At 44.6% G+C, this 26,824-nt stretch overlaps 1 protein-coding gene across 1 annotated transcript in view; it reads left to right on the forward strand.

The window, feature by feature from the left end:
* BIN3 (bridging integrator 3) overlaps positions 1–26,824 on the forward strand; it is a 139,781-nt gene that overhangs the window by 29,266 nt on the left and 83,691 nt on the right. The window contains exon 2 of the mRNA XM_032229920.1: positions 8,234–8,282. Within this exon, the coding sequence (XP_032085811.1) occupies positions 8,234–8,282 (49 nt within the window). The remainder of the gene's footprint in view (positions 1–8,233; positions 8,283–26,824) is intronic.

Consider the following 26,824-nt stretch of genomic DNA (forward strand, 5'->3'; position numbering starts at 1 on the left):
CCGCTCCCTAGAGTTGGGAAAGACTAGCACATATTAATTACCTTTAATTATTCTATTAAATGGTCTACTGAAATCTTCCTGCAGATGGAGAAGGTGCCATTGAAAGAATCTTCCAGCATATTCTTCCAGTTTCGTAGATCATCCTTTTAGTTTCATTTTGTTTTGTTCCAGTTTTTGGCTTTTTTTTTTTAATCCTCTCTAAAATATCACTTTTGAAAAAGAGAACTTTGTATCCTACAGATATATATGAAATTTCTTGCACTCTTAACTCACCTTTCCATTCATACATGGTATTAGATGTCATAAAGCGAATGCGCTAGCCGATAGAGGATGGATGGATTTCATTATCTCTTAGTTAATCGTTGGAGAAATTCTTGCCATCTCAGGCTAAAAAATAGGAGCAATGCTATATAAACCCAGGCAGGCTGCTCTAGGATTACTGACGTTCTGAAATACTAGCGTAATCTTCCATTTCATCTAAGCTTGCAAAAATTGCTCGACAATGGCTTTTCCGGACTGTACTCTTGGTCTTTGATTGGTATGAAGTGCTAAGGTCTAGGTCAAATGACTGTATTCCGCCACAGAATGACCAATTAAATCACAGCTTTTTGCCACAGTTATTTCCATTCATTCGGGATGAATATGCATGTGTTCTGTGGGCTGACTACTTCCAAAAGTTCCCATATTTGATTACGTGCCTAATAATGCTTTAAGGTTAGATGTTTGATCCCAACCATTTTTCTCATCTTGAATGTCATATAAATGACTAGGGACAGATCCACCCCAAGATAAAGGTAAAAGGTAAAGGTTTCCCTCGCACATTTGTGTTAGTTGTTCCCGACTCTAGGGTTTGGTGCTCACCTCCGTTTCAAAGCCGAAGAGCCAGCGCTGTCCGAAGATGTCTCTGTGGTCATGTGACTAGCATAACTAAACACCGAAGGTGCACGGAACGCTGGTACCTTCCCACCAATTTTCTAATTGCATTTTTTACGTGTTTTTGAACTGCTAGGTTGGCAGAAGCTGAGACAAGTAATGGGAGCTCACTCTGTTAGGCAGCTCTAGGGGTTCGAACTGCCGAACTGCCAACCTTTCTGATCAACAAGTTCAGCGTCTTAGCTACTGTGCCACCGTGTCCCTTGTAAAATAAGACCAAGATGAGAGACTCCAAATCAGAGTCTACTCAAGGGCTCGGTATTGTGTTGGCAACACAATAGAAGTGGTTTCTCATGGTCTTTTTCCAGTTATATATTTCCTCTCCCATTCTAGTACTGCTGTAACTTGAATAGGTACACTTTGACCTGCCCATTAACTTGCATTCATCAAATAGTTTGCAATTATAATGTAGGTGGCAGGCTGTTTTATTACTTTTCATCTAAATTCTAATTAGCATAACCGTTGAGGTTTTTTTTTTTGCTGCTTGTGTTTTTTAATGTTTGGTTTTGTAGAATTGTATGATTTTATTTTGTTTATCAGAAAGCGTGCAACTAGACTTGGCTTTATATAAATCTATGATTAATGTGAATAAGCCAAGATCAGAAACCCTTATTTGATCTTTTTTTAAAAATTATTATTAATAATTGAATCCATAGCTTTCTCTATTCTGTGCGGGAGGTATATTTAAAACGGAAAGCAAAAATATAAGTTTTCTTTTCTTGTATAAAAGAATAGTCATGTGGATGATGAGATGCCTATATTGGACCTGTATTGACCTCTGACCTCAGTTATTGGGCAGTGGCTACATTGATTTATTTTTCTCAATCAATTATAAATGAAGCATACACACACACATATCATCATCTTTTTCTTTTAATGACCTCATAATCTCTTGGGAAGTGGCGTCTGGGCAATTGAATGGAGCTGAGTGCTTACTGGCCAGATGCCCTTCCTGCCGCCAATGCGGAGTTTTTTTCCCAGCAGATACAGTCTCATTGTGCCCAGAGAGAGAGAAATATCTGTCTCTACCTAGGATCAAACTCTCAGCCTCCTGATTGTAAGGCGAGAGCTTCATCTCTAGGCCACCATACCAGCTAGTGCGCGCTGTGTGCGTGTGTGTGTATAAAAATATATCTTCAACCAGAAAAAGGCAGACACCATTGGATCTGTAAAGCACTGGATTTCACAGTAGAATAATAGTACAAGATCAGAGGGGTTTGCACATTTTAAGAGCAATAATAAACAGCAATGCAAACTAAATGATAAAAAATGAAAAAGAACAATCAAAAGGTATAAAGAAATAGCTTCTGCCCTTCACAGCAGTTATAATAAGTACAGTTATATTTTAAACCCCCCCTCTCTCCCTCCTTTCCTCCCCCCTCTCTCAAAGTTACATCATGACTCTCCTCTGGCTATAAACTAAGATCAGAGACATTTGTTGATATGCAGAATAACCTGCTAGTTTCTTACTACTTTCCCACACTTCAAAGTAGCTTAGAAGTGAGCCTGGCTCCAAATTATTGCATCTATTAAGCTCTTTCTTTCAAAGTTGGGCACTTTCCATTGTGAAATATGTTTAATCCTTTTTTTCTTAATCTCCAAGGCTTTTTGACCTGTCAAGGGCCCCTATGATATCTCCAACCTTCTCAGACATTTTGTTTTTGCTATCTTTCACCCCGATCAGTCAAAAAGACTGAATCGCTTCCTTGCTGAAACCTGAAGATGCAACCATTTTTTTAAAAAAAAATTGCATTATCTTTAATATCATGGATTACTGTTCTGTAACTTGGTGTCTTCCAAATGTCTTGTGGTTAAATTTCCTGGAATTCTCAGCCAGAATGGGAGTTTTAGGAGTGATCATTCCAACATCTCTGAAGATTTCAGACTGGGGGAATTAGCTGCTTTTTCTTCCTCCCTTCCACCTTTTGCCATAGACCTTTTCTAAGGGAAAAGTAAAGGTTCCCCTTGCACATATGTGCTATTCGTTCCTGACTCTAGGGGGTGGTGTTCATCTCCTTTTCAAAGCTGAAGAGCCAGCGCTGTCCGAAGACGTCTCTGTGGTCATGTGGCCGGCATAACTCAATGCCGAAGGTGCACAGAACACTGTTACCTTTCCACCAAAAGTTTTTTTCTACTTGCATTTTTACGTGCTTTCGAACTGCTAGGTCGGCAGAAGCTGGGAAAAGTAATGGGAGCTCACTCCATTACACAGCGCTAGTGATTCAAACTGTTGAATTGCTGACCTTCCTGATTGACAAGCTCAGCATCTTAGCCGCTGACCCACCGTGTCCTTTTCTAGATTTAGCTATTTTCTCATACATCCTTACTGCAGGTTATTTCTACCAACTGTACAGAAAGTGATGGCTTATTATTCTACAGAATTAATTTATCACATCAGCAACCAGATTTGCCCTTCTTTTCTAAAACACGAAGGCTAATTTTTTTTTTTTTTAAAAAGCTATCTCACATTCTTTAACACGTACATACCATAGTCATTTCGTGGGGGAAGAATGTCAGAAAACAAACTGCTCTTGTATTGTTTCATTAATTCCCCGTAAGAATAACTGTGGAACTACCTTAATTTCATGGCTTTGCCTGTGTAGAAGAAATTTGGAAGGAAAATTCTTGCGTCTAACCCCCAAATTGTGTTGACGATGTCATTATATGCCAAGCACTCATTGTTAATGGAAGCCATGTAATTCATTGCTGTCGGGGTTAAAAAAAAAAGCCCACAAACCAAGAAAGAGTTAATGGACTAAAATTACATCAGCTTTCTTGCCCAGAACAATAAACAGGAAGCGTAGCAAAAAGTAAATTTATACGTTTGTGACTAAGGCTGTTTGAGAGCTTTGCGCTCGGCTCAGAAGGGTCTGGTTTTCAGGCCAGGTTTATTATTGGTGGCAAAATTATATACTTGGTTAGAAAACAATGCTGTCGACTGGGCAAAGAAGGAAAGAAGAATTACTTAAACCTTTATTTATGACCCTTCTCTCTCTTCAGCCTCATTGGTCAGATTATATATAGTGATCAGCGCAGAGCGCTGTTTCCTGTGGGGCATAGTATTTGTGGAATGCCCTCAAAGTATCCACGGCAGGTGGCTTCATGCGCAGGCGCACCAAAGGTCGATCCCATCACGCTCAAATTAGGGCACCTGTTTGTGTAGGATAGAATATATAGAATATAGGATTGTTTATTCGCCAAGTGTGATTGGATACACAAGGAATTTGTCTTTGGTGCATATGCTCTCGGTATATAACAAGAAAAGATACATTAAATAGAATAGAATAGAATAGAATAGAATAGAATAGAATAGAATAGAATAGAATTCTTTATTGGCCAAGTGTGATTGGACACACAAGGAATTTGTCTTTGGTTCATAAGCTCTCAGTGTACATAAAGAGAATAAAATATATTCATCAAGAATCATAAGGTACAACTATTAATGATAGCCATAGGGTACAAATAAGCAATTGAATCATACTAGGAAACAATCAATATAAATCGTAAGGATACAAGCAACTAAGTTACAGTCCTGCAGTCATAAGTGGGAGGAGATGGGTGATATGAAGGATGAGAAGACTAATAGTAATAGTAATGCAGCCTTAGTGAATAGTTTGACAATGGTGAGGGAATTATTTGTTTAGCATTTATTTATTTATTTTTTACAATGACAATAAAGACTATACTATACAGTCTGGTTCAGAACTGGTTGTAAGTACAGATAGTCCTTGATTTATGGCCGCCATCGAGCCCAAAATGTATATTGCTAAAGTGAGAAATTTCTTAAGTGAGTTTTGCCTCATGTTACAACCTTTATTGCCACTTTTGTTAAGCGAATCACCATGGTCGTTAAGTTAGTAACACGGTTGTTAAGTGAATCTGGCTCCTCCATGGACTGCTGGTTAGAAGGTCACAAAAAAATGGTCCGCCTGACCCTGTAGCCGTCCTAAATATGAACCAGTTGTCAAGCCTTCAAATGTAAATCATCTGCACATGGGGATGCTGCAGCAGTGTGAAAAACCCATCTTGTTAATTTTTTCAGTGCTGTTGCAACCCCAAACGGTGACTGAATGAACTGTTGTAAGTCGAGAACTACCTGTAGAATGGTGTTCTACTGATAAAGGAGAATATTTGTAGCCCAGGGTTGAAATAGCACTTAGCAATAGCACTTAGACTTACATACTGCTTTACAGCCCTCTCTAAGCGGTTTACAGAGTCAGCCTCTTGCCCCCAACAATCTGGGTCCTCATTTTACCCACCTCAGAAGGAGGGAAGGCTGAGTCAATCTTGACCTGGTCAGGATCGAACCCCTGGTTGTGGGCAGAGTTTGCCTGCAATGCTGCATTCTAATCACTGGGAAGGAAGGAAGGAAGGAAGGAAAATAGCAATAACACTTAGACTTATATACTGCTTCACAGTGCTTTACAGCCCTCTCTAAGCGGTTTACAGAGTCAGTCTATTTGCCCCCAACAATCTGGGTCCTCATTTTACCCACCTTGGAAGAATGGAAGGCTGAGTCGACCTGAGATAGATTGATGGATGGATGGATGGATGGATGGACGGACAGACAGACAGACAGACAGACAGGAGAGAGGAAGAGACAACAATATTATCCCTGGAGCAGCAAGGCTAATAGCAATAGCACTTAAGACTTATATACTGCTTCACAGTGCTCTACAGCCCTCTCTAAGTGGTTTACAGAGTCAACCTATTTGCCCCCAAAAATCTGGGTCTTCATTTTACCCACCTCAGAAGGACGGAAGGCTGAGTCAACCTTGAGCCTGGTGAGATTCGAACTGCTGAACTGCAGCTAGCAGTCAGCTGAAGTAGTCTGCAGTGCTGCACTCTAACCACTGAGCCACCTCGGTGAAGGTCTTTGGTGCTTTTGCTTGGTTTTAGAAAATGTGAAGAGCTAATCCACTATTCCTTCATCACACTTCCATCACCCTCCTCCAGCAAGTGTGACACAAGAGGAATTGAGAGGTCCTTGGTGCTCCCTCAGCTTGGTTGTTTTTTTGAAGACGTTTCATTACCCAAAATTAGGTAACATCATCAGTGCTAGAGCAAACCCCATTCCTTACCAGCCCTAATGATGTTACCTACTTTGGGTAATAAAGCAGCCATGGTGGTGCAGTGGTTAGAATGCGGTATTGCAGGCTAACTCTGCCGACTGCCAGCAGTTCGATTCTGACTGGCTCAAGGTTGACTCAACCTTCCATCCTTCCGAGGTCGGTAAAATGAGGACCCAGATCATTGGGGGGCCATAGGCTGACTCTTTAAACCGCTTAGAGAGGGCTGTAAAGCACTGTAAAGCGGTATATAAGTCTAAGTGCTATTGCTATTTTCCTTCCTTTCTCCCCTCCCTCCGTCCCTCCCTCCCTGTGGTTAGAATGCAATATTCCAGACTAACTCTGCCGACTGCCAGCAGTTCAATCCTGACCGGCTCAAGGTTGACTCAGCCTTCCATCTTTCCAAGGTGGGTAAAATGAGGACCCAGATTGTCGGGGACAATATCCTGACTCTGTGAACCTCTTAGAGAGGGCTGTAAAGCACTGTAAAGCGGTATATAAGTCTATGTCCTGTGGCTATCTGCAAGAAAGCAAGCACAGAACATACCAAGGAGCCCTGCTGCAGGAGTAGGATGGAAGTAAGCTAAAGGAATAGTGGATTAACCCTTCACATTTTCCAAAACCAAGCAAGAGGAAGGAAGCCTTCTTCTTAAGACCATCTGGTTTCCTTCTGCCTCTAAGGCTGCCTTGAGGCATGACTATATCTATATACTCTTGCTCATATTTCCCTATACGTAAGTCATGTTGAACTTGGTCTTGTTCTTTGCTGAGTGGCTTCTGCTAGAGGCGAAAGAACACATGTGTACTAGAAAAGAAGTGTGCGATGAAACATTTATGTCCTGGCCATTGGGAGTGATTGAACTGGTATTCTTGACTGGAGCTGCGTTTGGAAGGAGTGAGGTGAAACAATGCTCTTTATTTATTTTAAGCAGCATTAATTCCACTTGTGGGTTGCAAGACGGGAGAGAAAAGCATATCCATTTTTAATGTCAGCATCAAAGCAAAATTTTGAAAGTGTGGCTAGTTCTCTCGACTTCTGTTGCAGACCTGGTGATGCTTTTGTTAACTGACACAAACCTTGTTGAAGAAAGCAATATAAATCTATATACACTGTGAGAAGGGAGTTTAATACTCCACTATTAAAGGGGCCGAAGCTTACTTTTGGGGCAAAGTTTTGCTTCTTTCTTAGTGGCAATGAAAATGAGATTCGCACCTTCTTTCACTCATGGTGGTCATGCTCCGAAACGAAAAGATATTGGCTGACTATACATTGCAGGATTTAACTATATGTCGAATAGAATTCAAACCGGAAATGTGTCTCCTGGGGAGTATAATAGAAAGTTAAAATACTCGATGTTACATATAATAACGGCAAGGATTGCTTTTGTGCAATATTGGAAGAAAGATAGTATTCCACCAGCGGGATTAGTAATCCGAAAAAAATATTTGATTGTGCAGAAATGGACAAACTCATGTTAGAGTTAAAGGGAAAGGATGACTCAGAATATTATGCGGTATGGGAGAAATTGTATGAATCAGTAGTGGGTTCTGGGCGTTATGGTGCGGTACGGGCGTACCAATGGCTGCTGGGAGCAGCGACCATCGTACCGGAACAGTGGCTCGTTGGGCCCACTCGCCCGTCTGCCCGCGTTCCTTACCACTTTTTGAGTGAAACGGGCCAGTGTGCACATGCGCCTTAGCACCTGCGAGTGCATGGATGCGCCAAAGACTTAAAAGACCAGTAAGGAGCTGGGGTGGGTGAGTGGGCCCTCCGGAGCACCATACTGGAATGGTATCCGGTGCTCCGGGCAGGCTCCGGTACGCCCATACCGGGGCATACCACCTGCAACCCACCACTGCTCCCAGCACACCCTACTCTTCTCCTGCATTTCTGCTGCTTGTGCCTTCCCTGATCAAGTTGCCTTCTCCCCAGTGTGCCACCTACATTTCTGCCACTCGCAACAACCTGGAAGCCAAAATGGGGTGCTGGGGTGGGGGTGGGGGTAGGGCGTATGCACTGGTAAAGCGCATGCGTGGGGAACGTCCGTGGATGCGTGGGACTGGGGCGCATGTACCAAGGGCACTGCCATTACATTTTGGGGATTGGGGCACAAATGCGTGCATTTGTGTGCACACACACGCTTTGGGCACTCGGCACCAAAAAGGTTAACCATCCCTGGCACTAGGATCTTAATCTCTGCCGCTTTCTCTTCTCTTTTTTCCCCATCCAGGATTCCGTTCAAGATCGGGCAGCCTAAGAAACAGATTGTACCCAAGACAGTGAGTAAATCAGTTTTTCTCATCCCCCCCCTCCTTCTCTCCTTTTTTTTTTTTTGAAAAAAAGAATCTTGCCTTTGATCATATGGCTGATGACTCAAGCCAGCACACATTAACCAGCCCGCTTTTAATATGTTTATAGGCGTGTGGGTGGGAGAAAAAAAAAAACCCCATGAGTGAGCTGAAATTGCTTCTCTTTGGCCATGGCTCTCTTGACTGAGGGGGAGTCTCAGCGCCGGGTGGCTTATTTTGGTATCTTCTGGATCTGTGTCCCTGCTCCTTTCTTAGCACCCCACTCCTCCTCCCCTGCCTCTGTGTGTCTGTGTGTGTGCGTGTGTGTGTGTGTGTGTGTGTAGAGGAGGGGCCTGTGTCGCTCTGGCATGATTTTCCTAGGAGATGGTTGAGCAGGCTTCCTTCCTTCCTTCTTTCAGCTGTGTGGCTTGTTTGTTCCTCTCCTTTTTTTTCCTTCGGAGCAGATGGAGATGGAGGCCTGCTTCGTCTTACTGAATATAACTGTTTCCGAAGGCAGGCTTATTAGAGGAAGCATGAAAATGCTTAGTGCCCGGGTGTGAATTCATTTGGATTGCAGAGGAGCAATTGCTTTAAAAGGCATTTTAAGACACACACATACACCCAGTACACCCAGTTTCATATTATGGAGGCAGCCTAATTGTCTTACCTTGAAGCAACTGGGACAGGGCATGGGGTATTCACTCACACACACAAACACACACACACACCGAACTGATTGCAAACATGGACCTTTGTGTGGTGTTTGTGCAACAAAGAAATCCGTCTGTAGGGGAGGCATGGGAAAGCTGTAGCTTTCCAAATGTTGCTCAGCTACATTAGTCATGCTGGCTGAGGCTGAAGTAGCATGAAGTTGCAGGAAACCCCCCACCCCCCCAGGTCTTTTGAAAAGGTTCCCCTAGTCCAAGGTTCAGCAATCTTAAATACTCAAAAGAGCCACAAAGGTCCTAACCAGAAGCCTCCCCCCCCCCCCAATTCAATTCTGGAGCCAACCAGAAGTCAGATTCCCCCACCATAGAGTCTCCTCCTAGTGTGGTGTCCTTTTTCCTCTACCTGTCTTAACCGAAAGCCCTATCAATTGTGGAGCTGACCAGAAAACCCGTCCCTTGCCATAGTGTCTCCTTTTGGCGTACCCTGCTTCCCCCTCTCCCAAACTGGAAGCTCCTCTCAAAATTGTGGTGCCAACTGGCAATAGGGAGCCACAGCAGAGAGATGAAAGAGCCACATGCGGCTCCAGAGCCGCAATTTGCTGACCCCTGCCCTAGTCCAACCCAAAATTAAGCTGACACTATCTGTCTGCAATCTTGAGGTTTTCTGAATTTAGCTATCCTGTTTCCCCGAAAATAAGCCCCAGCCGGAAACATAAGGTAGAACCATGATGGCAGACCTATGTCATGCGTGCCACAGGTGACACGCAGAGCCCTCTTTGTGGGCACACAAGACATTGCCCCGGCCCAGTTTTACCGCTCATGCATGTGCGCCTCCCGCTAGCCAGCTGGTCTTCCGGTCTCAGGGCCTTCCCCAATCTGCGCAGGTTTCTCCCCCAGCACGCCCTACCTTTGTACTCCATTTCTGCTGCCCGCACCAATCTGGAAGCCAAAATGGGATGTTGGGCGCCATGGGAGACCCCCCCCCACGTTTTGGCCTGGAAAGCCTCCTGCACCAACTTGGAAGCCAAAATGGGGTTTTGGGGAGTGCCCAGGGCTTATGTGTGGGGGTGGTGGGAACACATTGCATTTTGGAGATTAGGGCATGTGTGTGTGCGCGCACGCTTTGGGCACTCGGCACCCAGAAGGTTACCATCACTGCCCTAGCATAATTTTTCAGGATGCTTGTAATATAAGCCCTACCCCCCAAAAATAAGCCCCAGTTAAGATTGTCAGCCAGATGAACATACTTAGTACCGTATTTCCCTGAAAATAAGATCCAACTGGAAAATAAGCCCTAATGGATCTTTTGGAGCAAAAATTAATATAAGACACAGTCTTCTTTTGGGGAAAACACGGTAGAAAGTGGATATAATAACTGTTGTAGTGAGATACTCTTTCTACTTATGAGCACCCAATTAATTCTTAACCATGATGCCCCAGAGAGCAAGTTTGGGTTTACATGGCTTCTGGAAATTGGGCAGGGTGAGAATAGCATGAAAACTTTGTGATGCTCCACTCTAATGACATTTTGTGTTGGGCAAGATGGTGGCCTTGGGGTTTCACAAGAGGAGAAAGCAATTGTTGCCTTCTAAGGTTTTGTATCTTATTCCCAAAGGTGCTTTTTCAGGAGGCAATTGGACTTTCTTGTTTTTTTTAAAATTTGAAGACGTTTTGCTTTTCATCCAAGAAAGTTCTACAGCTCCGACTGGATGGTGGGGAATGGAAGGAGTTGCCTTCCTTCAGCTATCCTGTCAGAGCTGAAGAAGCTTCTTGGATGAGAAGTGAAACATCTTCAAAAGAAAAGTCCAGTTGCCTCCTGAAAAAAAGGCACCTTTGGGACAACCATGACCTGGATGACTGAGAATCTCTATAGACGTTTAGCTATACAAATTGGGATGAACACCCTTTGAGTGATGTGGGAGTAGGAATGGATTTCCAGAGAGAAAAATTGCAGGAACCATTTGCACCACTCAGGTGACCCTGAGGACACAGGTAAACGTCTAAGTGGCCTCAAATGCTCTCTAAAAGGATGCAAATGACCAGCTGTCTGCAAGGAATATAAATCCTTCCATTCTGTGTTATCTACAAACTTTTGTATCTTTGTTCCCCTTAGGTCTAGCCTGCAGAACAGATAGCAAGAGATTGTAGGAATTGTAGTCAAAAATGTTTTGAGAGCATCCAGGCTTGATTTAAATGTTTTAGAGTAACCTTAACACTTTCAAATCAGCAAAGGGTCATAGGTATAAAGGTAAAGGTTCCCCACACACATATGTGCTAGTTATTCCCGACTCTAGGGGACACTGCTCACCTCCATTTCAAAACCAAAGAGCCAGCGATGTCCGAGGATGTCTCCGTGGTCATCTGGCTGGCATGACTCAATGCCAAAGATGCATGGAACACTATTACCTTCCCACCAAAGGTGGTCCCTATTTTTTCTACTTGCATTTTTACGTGCTTTCGAACTGCTAGGTTGGCAGAAGCTGGGACAAGTAACAGGAGCTCACTTTGTTACGCAGCACTAGGGATTCGAACCACCGAACTGCTGATCTTTCTGATCGTCAAGCTCAGCGTCTTAGCCACTGCATCCCTCCTACATATACATATAATATGTACTTATACATAAAGCATATTTTTTGGAGTATAAGACGGACCACGATTTTGAAGAGGCAAATTTTAAAAAAAGTTTTTGCACTTTGCAGACCTCATGAAAACGGCCAGTTCCTATTAATACAATAGCAGAGTTGGAAGGGACCTTGGAGGTCTTCTAGTCCAACCCCCTGCCTAGGCAGGAAACCCTATGCAATTTCAGACAAATGGCTATCCAACATCTTCTTAAAGACTTCCATGTTGGAGCATTCACAACTTCCGGAGGCAACTTCTGTTCCACTGATTAATTGTTCTAACTGTCAGGAAATTTCTCCTCAGTTCTAAGTCGCTTCTCTCCTTGATTAGCTTCCACCCATTGCTTCTTGTTCTACCCTCAGGTGCCTTGGAGAATAGTTTGACTCCCTCTTCTTTATAACTTTATATATAAATATATCTTTATATATAAAGATATATTGATATCTGTCAATGCTTCTTTGCTTCTCACATGTCCACCGCATATGATAGTATGATCCAGGTAACTGGTGACATTTCCAACATTTAGCTGATTTATCTTTAAACATCTTTGCCAACCTCACTGATGGAAAATGCCATCTATAAAACATCTTATATAAATTCTGTTTATATGCGGTATCATTTTGACTTTCTTTTTATCTCTTTCCAGAAATGTTTCTAGTTACAAAATGATGATTATTCTGAATCAGGGGTCTTCAACCTTGGCAACTTTAAGACTTGTGGACTCCCAGATCCCAACTCCCAGATCTCCAAGGTTGGAGACCCTTGCTCTAAATTGTTCACTGACATCCTGGGTAGGATATCAAAAGTGCAAGATACTTTGTTCCGTTCCCTAGCCACTGTACCTAGCATTTGTCCAATATTCCTCATTTGATTTATTCTATTGCCATGTTTAGCAGGCATTGTCAATGTTCCAAATATCACCCAGAATTAAATCAGAGTCCAAGGCAAAACTTTCCTCAAAGTTCCAATTTAATAAGAGAGACATGTTGGTACATCTGTGGCAAACCCGAATCTGAAAGCTTCCTGGGGTTCCCACCCAGTTGAAAGTTCATGATCTTGTTTCCACACCCACAAGTCCATCACATGGTCCAATCTTCCACTGCCACGCTGGCATTTCCACCCATCTAGTTCCAGTTAGGTGCAGAGGTACAGAGACAAAAAATGACCTTGGGCTTCTAGAAAGGAATCTTTTATTTTGACAACAAGACATTCTACAATTCTACTCCTTACTATTCCCCCTCCCAATTCCCCACTAATGAAACAGCCTAGTAAAGAAAGAGAGAGTATGGCAGGCCAAAGATCCTAAAAGGAATTTGACTACAGGCCTGACAGGCATCTTTTAAATATTCAGTCTATACGGAATTACTTCTTTGAGTGGTCCCCTTTTATATTTTGGATCTTCTCTTATGCCCGCTCCTTCTGCATTTCCTTCCTTGGTTTCCACAGTCTTCTACAAAGTCTTTTATGAAAACCATGTTGCTTCAGCGAACTGGCAGGACGCTTTTCCTCATCCTATTCCCATATAAAGGCACATTCCTGACCACCAGTTGCTGCCATATTTATGAAGAGTGTTTTATTTTTGTACAGTAAGATTGCCTGATGTCACTTTCAGTTCTGAGCTATGTATCTGTACCATTCCTTAAAAAATCTCTTTGTTCTCCTCTTCAGGATCCCACTTGACCATTATTTAAAATGGGAAGAAGCACATGGAAAAGGCTTCAATCTGCAACTGCCTTCTCCCACATGCCATAAAGAAAAGAGAAGCCGGAATATTGTACATAGTTCAATGCTTAGAAGGGTCTTCCTTATGAGAATAGCTTAGAATAGGGGTGTCAAACTCAAGGCCCGTGGGCCGCATTCGGCCCACACAATACTTAGATCTGGCCCACGGGGCCGCCCCAGTGGTAAAATTCGATTTGTTTTACTACTGGTTCTGTGGTAGGTGGGCATGGTGTGACTTGATGGGCATGGCTTGGTGGGAGTGGCAGGGGAAGGATACTATAAAATCTCCATTTCCTCCCCACTTCTAGAAAAGGATACTGCAAAATCTCCATTCCCTCCCTACTCCTAGGAAAGGATACTGCAACATCTCCATTCCCACCCCACTCCAGGGGAAGGATACTGCAAAATCTCCATTCCCTCCCTACTCCTAGGAAAGGATACTGCAAAATCTCCATTCCCTCCCATCACTGTTGTAGGGTCTCCTGCTCGAGGTGGGGGGTTGGACTAGATGACCTACAAAGTCCCTTCCAACACTGTTAATCTAATCTAATCTTATCTAAAAACACCTTGAATTGCACCTGGAAGTGAACCTGCAATCAATACAGCTCACGAAGCAGTGGGTGTTCATGCACCCAGTAAGGGTATACTTACCGGCCTTGAGTTTATTTATAGAAATAATGAAGGTAGGATAAAAATAAAAATGAAAAACTAAAGCAGATACAGATAATCTCGATTTACAACCGTTCATTTATTGACAGTTTTGAAGTTCTAACAGCACCGAAAAAAAGTGATTTATGACCATTTTTCACACAACCATTGCAGCATCCCTATGGTCACCTAATCAAAATTCAGATGCTTGGCAACTGACTTCTATTTATGACGGTGGCAGTGTCCCAGAGTCATGGGATCCCCTCTTGCGACTTTCTGACAAGCAGAGTCAATGGGGAAGTCATTTATGACTACAGACCTTATCTATCTTGGAAAGCTTTCATGTAAATATTATCCAAATGAGGTGCTGTGCAAGGAAAGACTTGGCACAGAGTCTCTGAGATTCACGGACAGATCTTCACACTCCTGAAATGAACGAACGAATGAATTGTTTCCTGCAAAAGCCCACTCCTCTTTTATTTCCTATGGGAGGGGGCAATCACCTTCCACCTGTGACTTTACTCCCAAGTCTACCTTTATTTCTGAGTTCTTCTTTTCTTCTGGCAGCTATGCGCATGCGTGCGCTGGGAACAGGCTCCAGCTGTTCCTTTGCCTCATTGCTACTTAGCTCAGTAGGCACCTGATCACTGCCAGATGCCCTCGGCCCCATCTCTGCCTCCAACACAGAGCCCTTGTCTGAGCCTTCCCCAGCCTTCAGGACTGGCCCATGTTCCTCCCCAACCTCTGCAATGTCTGAGTCTGCTGGCAGGCCACAACAACTTGAAACTGCAGTGATTCACTTAACAACTGTGGCAGGCAAAGTCGTAAAAATGGGGCAAAACTTACCACAAATGTTTCACTTAGCAACAGAAATGCTGGGCTCAGTTGCGGCCGTTAGTCGAGGACAACGAATAGAATGGGAATTATGCAATTAACTTCTAAAATTCACTGCTATGGCCCAGCAGCGGCCAGCGAATCTGGCAGCAGATTCAGACAGTGAGGAGGATGGGAAGGAACATGGGCCAGTCCTGGAGTCTGGGGAAGGCTCTGACAAGAGCTCTGTGTTGGAGGCAGGGAGGGGGCTGAGGCTGTGGCAGTTCTCAGCTGCCCTCGGTGCTAGACAGCAGTGAGGCAGAGGAAAAGCTGGAGCCTGTTCCCAATGTGTGCATGTGGAAATCAGGCAGAAGAAAAGAACTCAGACATCAGGGTAGACTTGGGAGTAAAGACACAGGTGGAAGGGGATTGACCCCTCCCATATGACTTAAAAGAAGAGAGAGAGTGGAGTAGACTTTTGCAGGAAACAATTTCTTAGATTCGTTATCAGCTACCTTCAGAGTCGGAGATCAGTGGGGCAGAAGAACAGCTGGAGCCTTTTTCCGATGTGCGCATGCGCAGAGCTGCCAGGAGAAGGGAACAGCTAAGGAACAAGGGCTGACTCCAGAGTAAAGGCACAGGTGGGCGATGAATGCCCCTCCCAGAGAGAATAAAGAGGAGCAAAAGGGGAGGGGAATTTGCAGGAGACAATTAGTTCAATTCATTAGGGTGAAGATCTGTTCCTGACTGCTTGCCAAGTAATTGCTGATGCAGAGTGGCGTTTGGAAGATATCGGCCTGGCAGCTCTCCAAGCCTGATAAAGGCCTGTAGTTGTGAAATCTCTTGAAAGATTATTGGCCACGACTTTGCTGGAGAGGAATTCACTTTAAACTAAATAAAAAGGGTTTTATCGGGACGAGGAGTCGGCTTTGTGTTTTTGGGAAGCCTAGGTGAGAACATTCACTGGCAAACAGTACAGTGATGACCACTTCTTAAATATTTGGAAAAGGTTAGATTGTGCACATATTTAGAAGGCTAAGGATCCCTCTGGCCAAGGCAACTCTGTCCTTAAGGCCATGCCTCTTTGGTGCGGCGGGGGGGACGGGACTAGACCCCCTTCTTTGTAACGGGCTTGTGGCCACTGCTGGTTTCCTGCCATTTGCAGAATATAAATGGCCTGCAGTGGAAAACGGAGTGACCTTTTTATTTCTTTGTCCGTCTTCCAGATGTTCCCCTTCAGATTATGTTTCAGGAAGTGGGAAGGTGAGGCATCTTTATTGGCTGCATCCCCTGTTGATGTGAGAGGGAAGTGGTTTGACTGAGAGGCTCTCCCACTCGCAACTAGCCTAGATCACAAACATACACACACAGAGGGGAGCCTGGGTGGAAATTAACAACGGGCTATTTCCAGAGTCAGCTCCAACTTCCAACTATGGAGAGGCAGGCAGGAGGGGGTTGGCTTAAAAGGGGTTTTTCTCCCCTCCCCAGGCAGGCAAAAAAAAAAAAAAAAATCTCATGCCAAGGATGGCTCAGTAGCACTTTTAGAAGATGATCGGATACAGCTGAAAAAGACATTAGTTATCTCTTTAATGAGCCTCCTCAATTCCACTCCTTCGAAAGACGCCGTAGTGTCAATTGTATTGAATCCTAGTTCTTAATCAGTTCCGAAAGTGCTTTTGCAGGAGTCAGTTGGACTTTCTTGGTTTTTATTTTGAAGACGTTTCGTTTTCCATCCAAGAAGCTTCTACTACTGCAATGCGCTCTACATGGGGCAGCCCTTGAAGAGCATTCGGAGACTTCAACTTGTCCAGAATGCAGCCACGCGAGCGATTGTGGGTGTACCTCGATACACCCACGTTACACCTATCCTCCGCGAGCTGCACTGGCTTCCAATCAGTCTCCGGATACGCTTCAAGGTGCTAGTTATCACTTATAAAGCCCTTCATGGTATTGGACCTGGGTACTTGAGAGACCGCCTACTGCCAATTACCTCCCAAAGACCCATTAGATCGCACAGGGTCGGCCTCCTCCGGGTTCCGTCTACCAGCCAATGCCATCTGGCTACGAACCGGGGGAGGGCCTTCTCTGTTGCAGCTCCGGCCCTTTGGAATGAACTCCCCGCAGAGATTCGGACCCTCACCTCTCTCCAGGCCTTCCGAAAAGCCGTTAAAACCTGGCTGTGTCGGCAGGCCTGGGGTTGATGAGCTCCCTTCCCCTCTCGACAGGTGTGGTTGTTGGCTATCTTAAATGCTTGTCTTGTATTTGTGTGTTCCCTCTCCCACTTGAGTTGTTCGTCGCCCTGAGTCCCTGTAGGGAATAGGGCGGCATAAAAATAAAACAAATCTCAATCTCTTCAGCTCTGACTGGATGGTGGAGAATCCTACCCCCACACCATTCAAAGGGTGTTCATCCAAAATTGTCTAGCTAAAGGTCTGTAGAGATTCTCAGTCATCCAGGCCCTGGTTGTCCCAAAGGTGCTTTTTCAGGAGGCAACTGGACTTTCTTCTTTTTTTTCCCTATGAAGACATTTCGCTTCTCCTCCAAGAAGCTTCTTCAGCTCTGACTGGATGGTGGGGAATGGAAGGATTGATATCCCTTGCAGACATCTGGACATTTGCATCTTTTTAAAGAGTTGTTGAGGCCACCTGGAGGTTTATTTGTATCCTCAGGGCCATCTGAGTGATGCTCCTGGTTCCTGTAGTCTGCAATTTTGTTTTCTCTGGAAATCCATTCCTACTCCCACACCATTCAAAGGGTCTTCATCCCAAAGTGTGTAGCTAAAGGTCTGTAGAGATTCTCAGTCATCTAGGTCACAGTTGTCCCAAGGGGCACCTTTGGGACAACCAAGTGCTTCAACGACTCTCTACAGAGGCTGCAAATGTACAACTGTCTGTAAGGAATATAAACTTCTTGGATGAGAAGCGAAACGTCTTCAAAGAAAAAACCCCCAGAAAGTCCAGTTGCCTCCAGAAAAGGCACCTTTGGGAAAACCGTGACCTGGATGGCTGAGAATCTCCATAGATTTCCTGGTTAAAGGACATCTGTTATGAATTGATTTGACCTTCTCAGCAATCTTCTCCGAAACTGTCTGGCTTCAGTTCCAGGCAGAATCATCTCTATGGGTAATCTTCGACTTATGACCACAAATCGAGCCCAAAATCTCTGTTGCTAAGTGAGACAGCTGTAAGGTGAGCTTGCCCCACTTTACAACCTTTCCTGCAACATTTGTGATGTGAACCACGGGTTGTTAAGTTAGTAACCATTGGGAAGTGGATCTGGCTTCCCCATCAACTTTGCTGGTCAGAAAGTCGCAAAAGGGGATCACGTGACACCCCCTCCCCCGGGACACTGCAGCCGTCATTAATACATGCCAGTTACCAAACTTCCAAATTTTTATCACATGACTATGGGGACACTGCAGCGGTCGTAACTGTGAAAAATGGTCATAAGTCACTTTTTTCAGTGTTGTTGTAACTTTGAATGGGCTTTAAATGACTCTTGTACTGCAAGTTGTAAGTAGTGAAAATGGAAAAGTTTCCCTCGCACATATGTGCTAGTCGTTCCCAACTCTGGGGGGCGGTGCTGATCTCCGTTTCAAACCCGAAGAGCCAGCGGTGTCTCCATGGTCATGTGGCTGGCATGACTCAACGCCGAAGGTGCACAGAATGCTGTTCCCTTCCCACCAAAGGTGGTTCCTATTTTTCTACTTGCATTTTTTACGTGCTTTCAAACTGCTAGGTTGGCAGAAGCTGGGACAAGTAACGGGAGCTCACTCCGTTATGCAGCACTAGGGATCCGAACTGCCGACCTTTCTGACCGACAAGCTCAGTGTCTTAGCCACTGCATCCCTTGTACATATACATATAATATGTACTTATACATAAAGCGTATTTTTCAGAGTATAAGACCCACCATGATTTTGAAGAGGCAAATAAAAAAAAAGTTTTTGCACTCTGCAGACCTCGCGAAAACGGCCAGTATTTTTGCAAAAAAAAAAAAAAAAAGAAGCCATGAATAGCCTTTAGGAGTCTTGTAGAGTGCTTCTAGGGAGGTGGGGGGCAGAAACGAGCAAGAAAAGGCGAGTTTTTTACTCATTTTTGGTCTCCCCAGCCACCAAAAGCACTCTGGAAGCCTCCTAAAGGTTATGCATGGCCATTCTGATGAAGGGGGCGGGGTTTTCGGAGGCCAAAAATGCTGCATTCAGTGTATAAGACGCACCCAGATTTTCACCCTCTTTTCTGAGGGAAAAATGTGTATCTTATACTCCGAAAATTACGTAGTATAAAATTAGTAGTATACTTGTATGCAAAAAGATTCATTATCTTTTAACTGGATCAGAATGGAAACCAAAGGCCCCTCTCCTGTCTTTGTGAGAGGCGATGGCTGTTTGCAGATTTGCTTGTGGTCCCTGAATTCTACTGTGGTTTTTGTTTTGTTTGGGCTGCCCAGATGTTTCTTGGAGAATTCCCTTGGTGCAAAAGTTGGTTTGAAAGACAAAATCACATCTGGCTCCCTAGAGCCGCGGTCACCAACTGGTGGTCCATAAAGCACTGGTGGTCTGCGAGAAAATTTTGGTGGTCCACAGAAAAAGTAGTTGCATTTTTTTATATTGCAGTGGGGGACGCGGTGGCTCAGTGGCTAAGACTCTGAGCTTGTTGATCAGAAAGGTCAGCAGTTTGGTGGTTTGAATCCCTAGCACCGCGTAACGGAGTGAGCTGCCGTTCCTTGTCCCAGCTTCTGCCAACCTAGCAGTTTGAAAGCACGTAAAAAATGCAAGTAGAAAAATAGGGACCATCTTTGGTGGGAAGGTAACAGCACTCCATGCATCTTCGGCATTGATTCATGCCGCCCACATGACCACGGAGATGTCTTCGGACAGCGCTGGTTCTTCAGCTTTGAAATGGAGATGAGCACTACCCCCTAGAGTCAGGAACAACTAGCATATATGTGGAAGAGAAACCTTTACCTTTACCTATATTGCACTAAATCTGAGGTCCTCAAACTACGACCCCCTGGGATGGATACGTGCAATGAACATTTGTGTTGCTGCAGAGAGTCTCCCTCTTTGGGGTCTTTTTGTTAGGGTTGGAGGGGGGCAGAAAATCCGACATGGTGTCTGCTTCAGCCTTCTGTATGGGGCTTTGGGTGAAGGTTGGAGGGAAGCGCCCCTGGTTACGAAGAGCTGGAGGGCTTCGTTCCAGTGGGATCGCATTATGGTCTGGAACTGGCTGACCCTCTCAGCCTGCTGAGCCTCCAGGCGCTGGTACTTGGCCTTGCACTCTCGCAGGTCTTCCCTCTGCTTGGAAAGCCTATGCTGGTAGTCCTCAGTGAGGTGCTTCTGCTGAGCCTCCTTTTCGATCAGATCCAATTTGAACTGGGCTGTTTTGCCAACTCTTTCTCTTGGTGGCTTCTTAGCTCCAACAGCTGCTTCCTGTTGGGGCCCTAAGGAGCCTGGGCGGGCGGGTGAGGAGTGGCTGGGAGGGGAGGGGCGAGTAGAGGGTGGCAAGGCGCCCCTCAACATGAATGACATTGAGTTGGCCACGCCCACCTAGTCACATGATCACCTATTCACGACTAGCCAGCTGGTCATTAGGCAGATCATATTAGTGGTCTGCGGGATTTAAAATTATGAATTTAGTGGTCCCTGAGGTCCAAAAGGTTGAGGACTCCTGGTCTAGAGTCCCAAATAGGGCAAAATGGGCCACATTCTCCCTTTTTCCTGCTGGTTGGTGCAATTGTAAATTGCTGATTGTCTTCCACCCGAGGGTCCTGAGGAATGCAGCTAATAACAAGACCTCTTTCAGTGGCCCTTCTGCAACCTAAATTGAATACATATCGCTAGAGCAGGGGTGTCCAACCTTGGCAATGTTAAGACTCGTGGACTTTGCAGGCTGGGGAATTCTGGGAGTTGAAGTCCACAAGTCTTAAAGTTGCCAAGGTTGGACACCCCTGCTCTAGCCTTCCAACCATGAGTAGGTGCAACAACTAACGTGTTTATTAGCAAAGATGTGATTATGGAAAGATAAAAGTAACTGTATTCAATTGTTCCATGGAACATACTATTTAGATAATAGCTCCATGGGGAATAATCGAAAGGGCAGAAACCACGGTGCAAACTTTCAAGTTTTCCTGAGCCCTCCATTAGCCAAGAAGTTGCAAATGCAGGGATTGGGGGAAAACAGCAGGAAAGTCTCAAAATTAAACCAGCTGTTTCAGCCATTGGATCAGTAGCGAAAAGTTAGCTAAAAGTTAGATATCATTTGTATCAGGTTCTCTCTCGCTCTTCCTCCCCTTTCTCCCTCTCTCTCCCACTCCCCCTCCCCCTCTCTCCTCCTCCCCTCCCTCTCCCTCGCCTCTGCCCCGTTCTCTCACTCCCCCTCCCTCTCACTCACTCCCTCTCTCTCTCTCCCACCCCTCTCCTGCCCTCTCTCTTTTCCTCTCCTCCTCCTCCTCTCTCTCTCTCTCTCTCCCCCTCCCCTTCCTATCTCCCTCCCTCCTTCTCCCCCTCTCCCTCACCTCTCCTCCCCACTCACTCCCTCCCTTCGCCCTCTTTCTGTTTTCTACCAGACCAAGAATTTGGGAGCTTAGTCTTTGCCAGGAGACAAAACTGTAAATATTTTCAGAAGTGTGATAGATTATACAGTGACTTTCCGTTGGATGGATATGCTCAAATGCATTCAGGTTACCCACTTTTAATTAAAAATGGCTTTTGTTTTCCTATACTTTTGGGTCTAATACATTACATTACATTTTTTTTTAATTCTGTACATTGCCCAAGGCTGGTATTGAGTTGACCAGCATTATAAATCTAAGCTATAAACAATGAACCTGGTTTTCAAATACAGCGGCAGACTATCGTGCTATACAAAGGCAGACAAATCGCATCGTGGCTGCGGGAAGGCTGGCAAATTCAACCATGATGTGGCAAATGGAAGGAGTTAAAAACCTGCTCAAAACGTCAGCCGTCTATTTGTGGAAAAAACAGCCCCGTGTCGGTAGAAGTAATCCAATGCCATGGGTTCCTTTTGTTTGCCTGGGTCAGTTTCCTGCATTTTTACAGAAGTGGGAGTCAGGAACCTCCTGGGCGGACATGCCTGAGTAGGTGCTGGAATAAGATAATGCGTCTATTTCGAGCAGCCCTGCAGATGTAGTGGGACCGAAATGCATCTCTATCTCATTCACCCGAGGTTGACGTCAGGTGCTACCACTAAGATATCGAAATTGGCAGGGGCTTAAAAAAAAAAGACGAGGTTCACTCCTCCATCTAATGCTTAGAGACCTTGGAGTCTCTTTTGTTTTTCCAAAGGTACAAGTAGAGATATTAGCAGGGGTGGGTTTTAACCGGTTTGCGGCGGTCCCTGCGAACCGGTTGGTCGCCGAACCCGGAAGTAAGTAACTTCGCGGTCCTTACCCGGTTTTGACGAGTTCTGCGCTTCCACGCATGCGCAGGATGCATACAGCGCCTGCGTGATCGTCCAGAAGCAGCTGGAGCGTATGCATGCGTGCACCTTGCGCGTGCACGAGGACGCCGCCGGCCCCGTTCCAACCGAACCGGTTGGAACGGGGCGAGAAACCCACCCCTGGATATTAGGCAACACTCGGCTGAAAAACAAGTAACTGTGAGAGGGACCTTGTGAGTCCTAGTGGACAATCACTTAAGCATGAGCCAGATCTGTGAGGCAGCATCCAAAAAATCAAATACATTCCTTGGTCGTGTAAACAGAAGTATAAAATCAAGATCACGTAAAGGATTAGTACCACTTTATAAATCTTTTTAAACCTTATCAGGGACACAGTGGCTAAGATGCTGAGCTTGTCGATCAGAAAAGTTGGCAGTTTGGCGGTTCAAATTCCTAGCGCCGCGTTACAGAGTGAGCTCCCATTACTTGGCTCAGCTTCTGCCAACCTAGCAGTTCAAAAGCATGTAAAAATGTAAGTAGAAAAATAGGAACCTCTTTGGTAACAGCGATCTATGTTCCTTCGGCGTTGAGTCATGCCGGCCACATGACCACAGAGATATCTTTGGACAGCGTTGGCTCTTTGGCTTTGAAACGGAGATGAGTACTGCCCCCTAGAGTTGGGAATGACTAGCACATATGTGTGAGGGGAACCTTTACCTTATAAATCCTTAGTTGGGCCACACCTGAAATACTGCTTCCAGTTTTGGTCAACCCATTACAAAAAAGATAATGGGACTTTAGACAAAAAAGGGCACAGAAGAGCAACTAAGATGATTAAGGCCCTGGAGATAAAAATTTATGAAGAACGGTTGCAGGAATTGGGTATGGCCAATCTAGAGAAAAGAAGGACTAGAGGGGGACATGATAGCAGTATTTCATTATTTGTGGGATGCCACAAAGAAGGGGGGGGGGGTGTCAGCTTATTTTCCAAAGCACCAGAAGGCAAGACAAGAAACAATGAATGGAAACTAACCAAGGGGAGAAGCAACTTGGAATTGAGAAATTTCCTAACAGTGAGGACAATTCACCAGTGGAACAGAAGTTGCCTTCAGAAGTTGTGGGTGCTTCCTCACTGCAGGTTTTTAAGAAGAAACTGGACAGCCACCTGCCTGAAACGGTATAGAGTCTCCTGCTTGAGCGAGGGGTTGGACTAGAAGACTTCTAATGTCCTTTCATGCTCTATTCTGATTGATATTGATATTGAGTCTGGTTACTGCCATGTGGGCTAGGCGAACCCAAGCATGTTCTTCTGCAGTGTTTCCTTCCAGCAGCCAGCCTTGCAGGTATGTTTCAGTCTTAACAGATTAACAAAGTTGGAAGGGGCTTTGTAGGTCATCTAGTCCAACCCCCTGCCCAAGCAGGAGACCCTACATCGTTTCTGACAAATGGCAGTCCAGTCTCTTGAAGTGATGGCTCCCACAACTTCTGAAGGCAGGCTGTTTCATTGATTGATTGCTTTCACGGTCAGAAAATTTCTCCTTATTCCTACCAAGACTGTGGTTGGTTTAGTAAAGCTGGTATGTCGTATAGCCTCAAATTCTGCCTTTTGGTACCTTTTTTTTAGCTCACTGGTTCTTACTTGTAAAATTCTGAAGTTGTTAAGTAATGCTTGGGAAACAGCGTTGATAGCCTCAAAGACTTTTACCTAGAAATAAAAAGATCCACTGATTTTTAATGTAATGTGTGGATAGATTGGTTTAGTGGAATGTGTGTTCAGACTTGCTCAATCCAAAGACTGGATCCAAGAACTCGTCAACACACAGTATTCATTCACTGGCATATCCTCCTCTCTCAATTGCTCATCTCACAAAGCCTATCAAATGTCTTCTAATCACCTGAAAAAGTTTGAGAGGAGTTACACATTTGCCCTAATAGAACTCAAAGAGGACATCAAGCTAATAACCAAGAATATCTGTAGCTCAGAGTTGACCTATGGAGTCCTTCATAGTTTGTTTGTTTATTTTTATTATTAGCTTGTCCAACATGTACAAGATAGCAGGTATTAAGTATGAAGATGGACATGAATACAGTTAAATGGGGCAGTAGGACGGGGAAGGTAAACACACTGGTGCATTAATGCATACCCCCTTTATGGACCTCTTAGGAATGGGGTGAGGTCCACGGTAGACAGTTTGAGGTTGAAGCTGTGGGGGTTTGAGGATGTAACAAGGGAGTCAGGTAGAATATTCCAGGCATTGACCACTTTGTTGCTAAAGTCATATTTTCTGCAATTGAGTTTGGAGTGATTTACCTTGAGTTTGTATCTATTCTTTGCCCGTGTTAATTGCGGTTGAAGCTGAGGTAGTCGTTGACAGGTAGAATGTTGTAGCAGATAATTTTGTGTACTATGCTTAGATCAGACCATACGCGGTGTAGTTCCAGGTTGTCCAAGCCCAAAATTTCCAGCCTGGTGGCATAAGGAATTCTATTGTGAGGCAGAGGAATGGAGGACTCTTCTCATGAAATACCTCTGGACCTGCTCAATTATATTAATGTCCAATATACAGTGTGGATTCCAGGCAGATGAACGGTATTTGAAAATTGCTTGCACGCATTTTATTACCCAACTAGGTAACATCCATGCTAGTGAGTGAAGGGTTTACTCCCTGTTTATATATAGTAGCTTACCCTTCCAGTGTTGGTAAGGGATGTGCTTTTCTACTTACTAGTTTATCTCCTGCATTGAAGTGTCAAAGTACCTTTTCAGCATTTCAAGTATTAAGTGTTAGGATAGAAATCAAGTGACAAATACTAGTGTGTGATTTGCTCATGCATTGTTTAAGGTAAAGGTAAAGGTTCCCCTCACACATATGTGCTACTCATTCCCAACTTCAGGGGACAGTGCTTATCTCTGTTTCAAAGCCAAAGAGCCAGCGCTGTCCGAAGACTTCTCTGTGGTCATGTGGCCGGCATGACTAAATGCCAAAGGCGCACGGAAAGCTGTTACCTTCCCACCAAAGGTGGTTCCTATTTTTCTACTTGCATTTTTACGTGCTTTCGAACTGCTAGGTTGGCAGAAGCTGGGACAAGTAACGGGAGCTTACTCCATTATGCGGCGCTAGGATTGGAACTGCTGAACTGCAGACCTTTCTGATCGACAAGCTCAGCGTCTTATTCATTGAACCATCACATCCTTCTTTGGATTGATTAGTTATTTGTAAATAATACATATGTTACCAAATCTGCGTAAAATCCTGGTAGTGATACTGGTGTCATGGGTATATTTTCCTTTTATATCACTTGGTACTATGTCCTTCTGATTGCCAGCTGAGCTGCTCCAAATTCAGACATTCAGTTTTTCTTGGTCCTGTTACTGGCAGTTTCTTTTTAGCTCAAATGCTGGGAACTGAACCTTGGCGTTTTCTGCCCCCAAAATATGTGCTTCTGCCATCAAGCTATGTATTTATTTACTATATTTATATCCTGTTCCTTCAGCAGTGCAGTGTTCCCGAGGCAGCCTACAATTAAAATGAAATTTTAAAAAACAAAACAAAAACACAAAACTAAACAAGACGGCAATAAAAATCCAGCAGATGAAATGCGCCTGGGGATGGGGGTGGGATGGGGTTCCGTTAGGTATCCTCAATTGCGGTGGGCAGAAGCGGTTGGAATTGAAAATGGACAGGGAGTCAGGATTGCTTGAAATTTTGAGAATTGCCGTCCCCTTCTTAGGTCAGTAATGCAAGGTTGCAAAAACCTTTTCTTTAGAGCAGGAGTGTCAAACTCAATTTCATTGAGGGCTGCATCAGGGCTGTGGTTGACCTTGAAAGAGTGGGGAACTGGGTGGGTATGGCCAACTGGATGGGTGTGGCCAGCTTGACGCCACTCTCCAAACTGCTGGCATGTTTTCTCTTCGCACTGGATAGACCGGGTCAAAGCTACTATTGTGGCCCACTAGCCAGCAGATTCAGACAGTGAGGAGGTTGGGGAGGAACATGGGCCAGTCTGGGAGTCAGGGGAAGCTCGGATGAGGGCTCTGCGTCGGAGGCAGAGAGAGGGCCAAGGCCATCTGATAGTTATTTGCTTCCTCTTCCTTATTTGCTTCCAAAGTCAGACATCAGCGAGGCAGAAGAACAGGAGCTTGTTCCCAGTGTCCGTATGTGCAGAACAATTAAGAAAACAGGGTCGACTTGGGAGTAAGGCTTGGAGATGATTGGCTCCTCCCATAAGACCTAACAGAGGAGCGAATGGGACATAAGCTTTTGCAGGAAGCAATTAGTTCAACTGGTTGGTTCAAGCTTTGAAAAGTTCTGTTTGACTGTGCTAAGTTTGGCCTTGCTGTGGATTTGGCAATTAGATCTCTGGCAGCATTCCAAGGGAGATAAGGTGGGTGTTTATAACATTTCCCTGAAAGACTGTGGCAACTCGAGCAGACATCTGTCGGAATCTTCACAAACTGTTTTTGAAGCCGTGCAGGCTATGAATGACCATAATTCACAGCCGTATAAATAAAAGTTTTGCAGACTAAGGTTGTGATTTATGCTTTCTCAGGAAGCCTAGGTCAGAACAGCTAAGGGAAATGTTGTTAGAAATAATATGTAAACATTATTCAACTGATGCTACCTTTGAGATATGCTTGGCAGACTTTGAAACTCGCTGA

Source organism: Thamnophis elegans, chromosome 13 (genome assembly GCF_009769535.1).
Source record: "Thamnophis elegans isolate rThaEle1 chromosome 13, rThaEle1.pri, whole genome shotgun sequence".
Classification (NCBI taxonomy): Eukaryota; Metazoa; Chordata; class Lepidosauria; order Squamata; family Colubridae; genus Thamnophis; species Thamnophis elegans.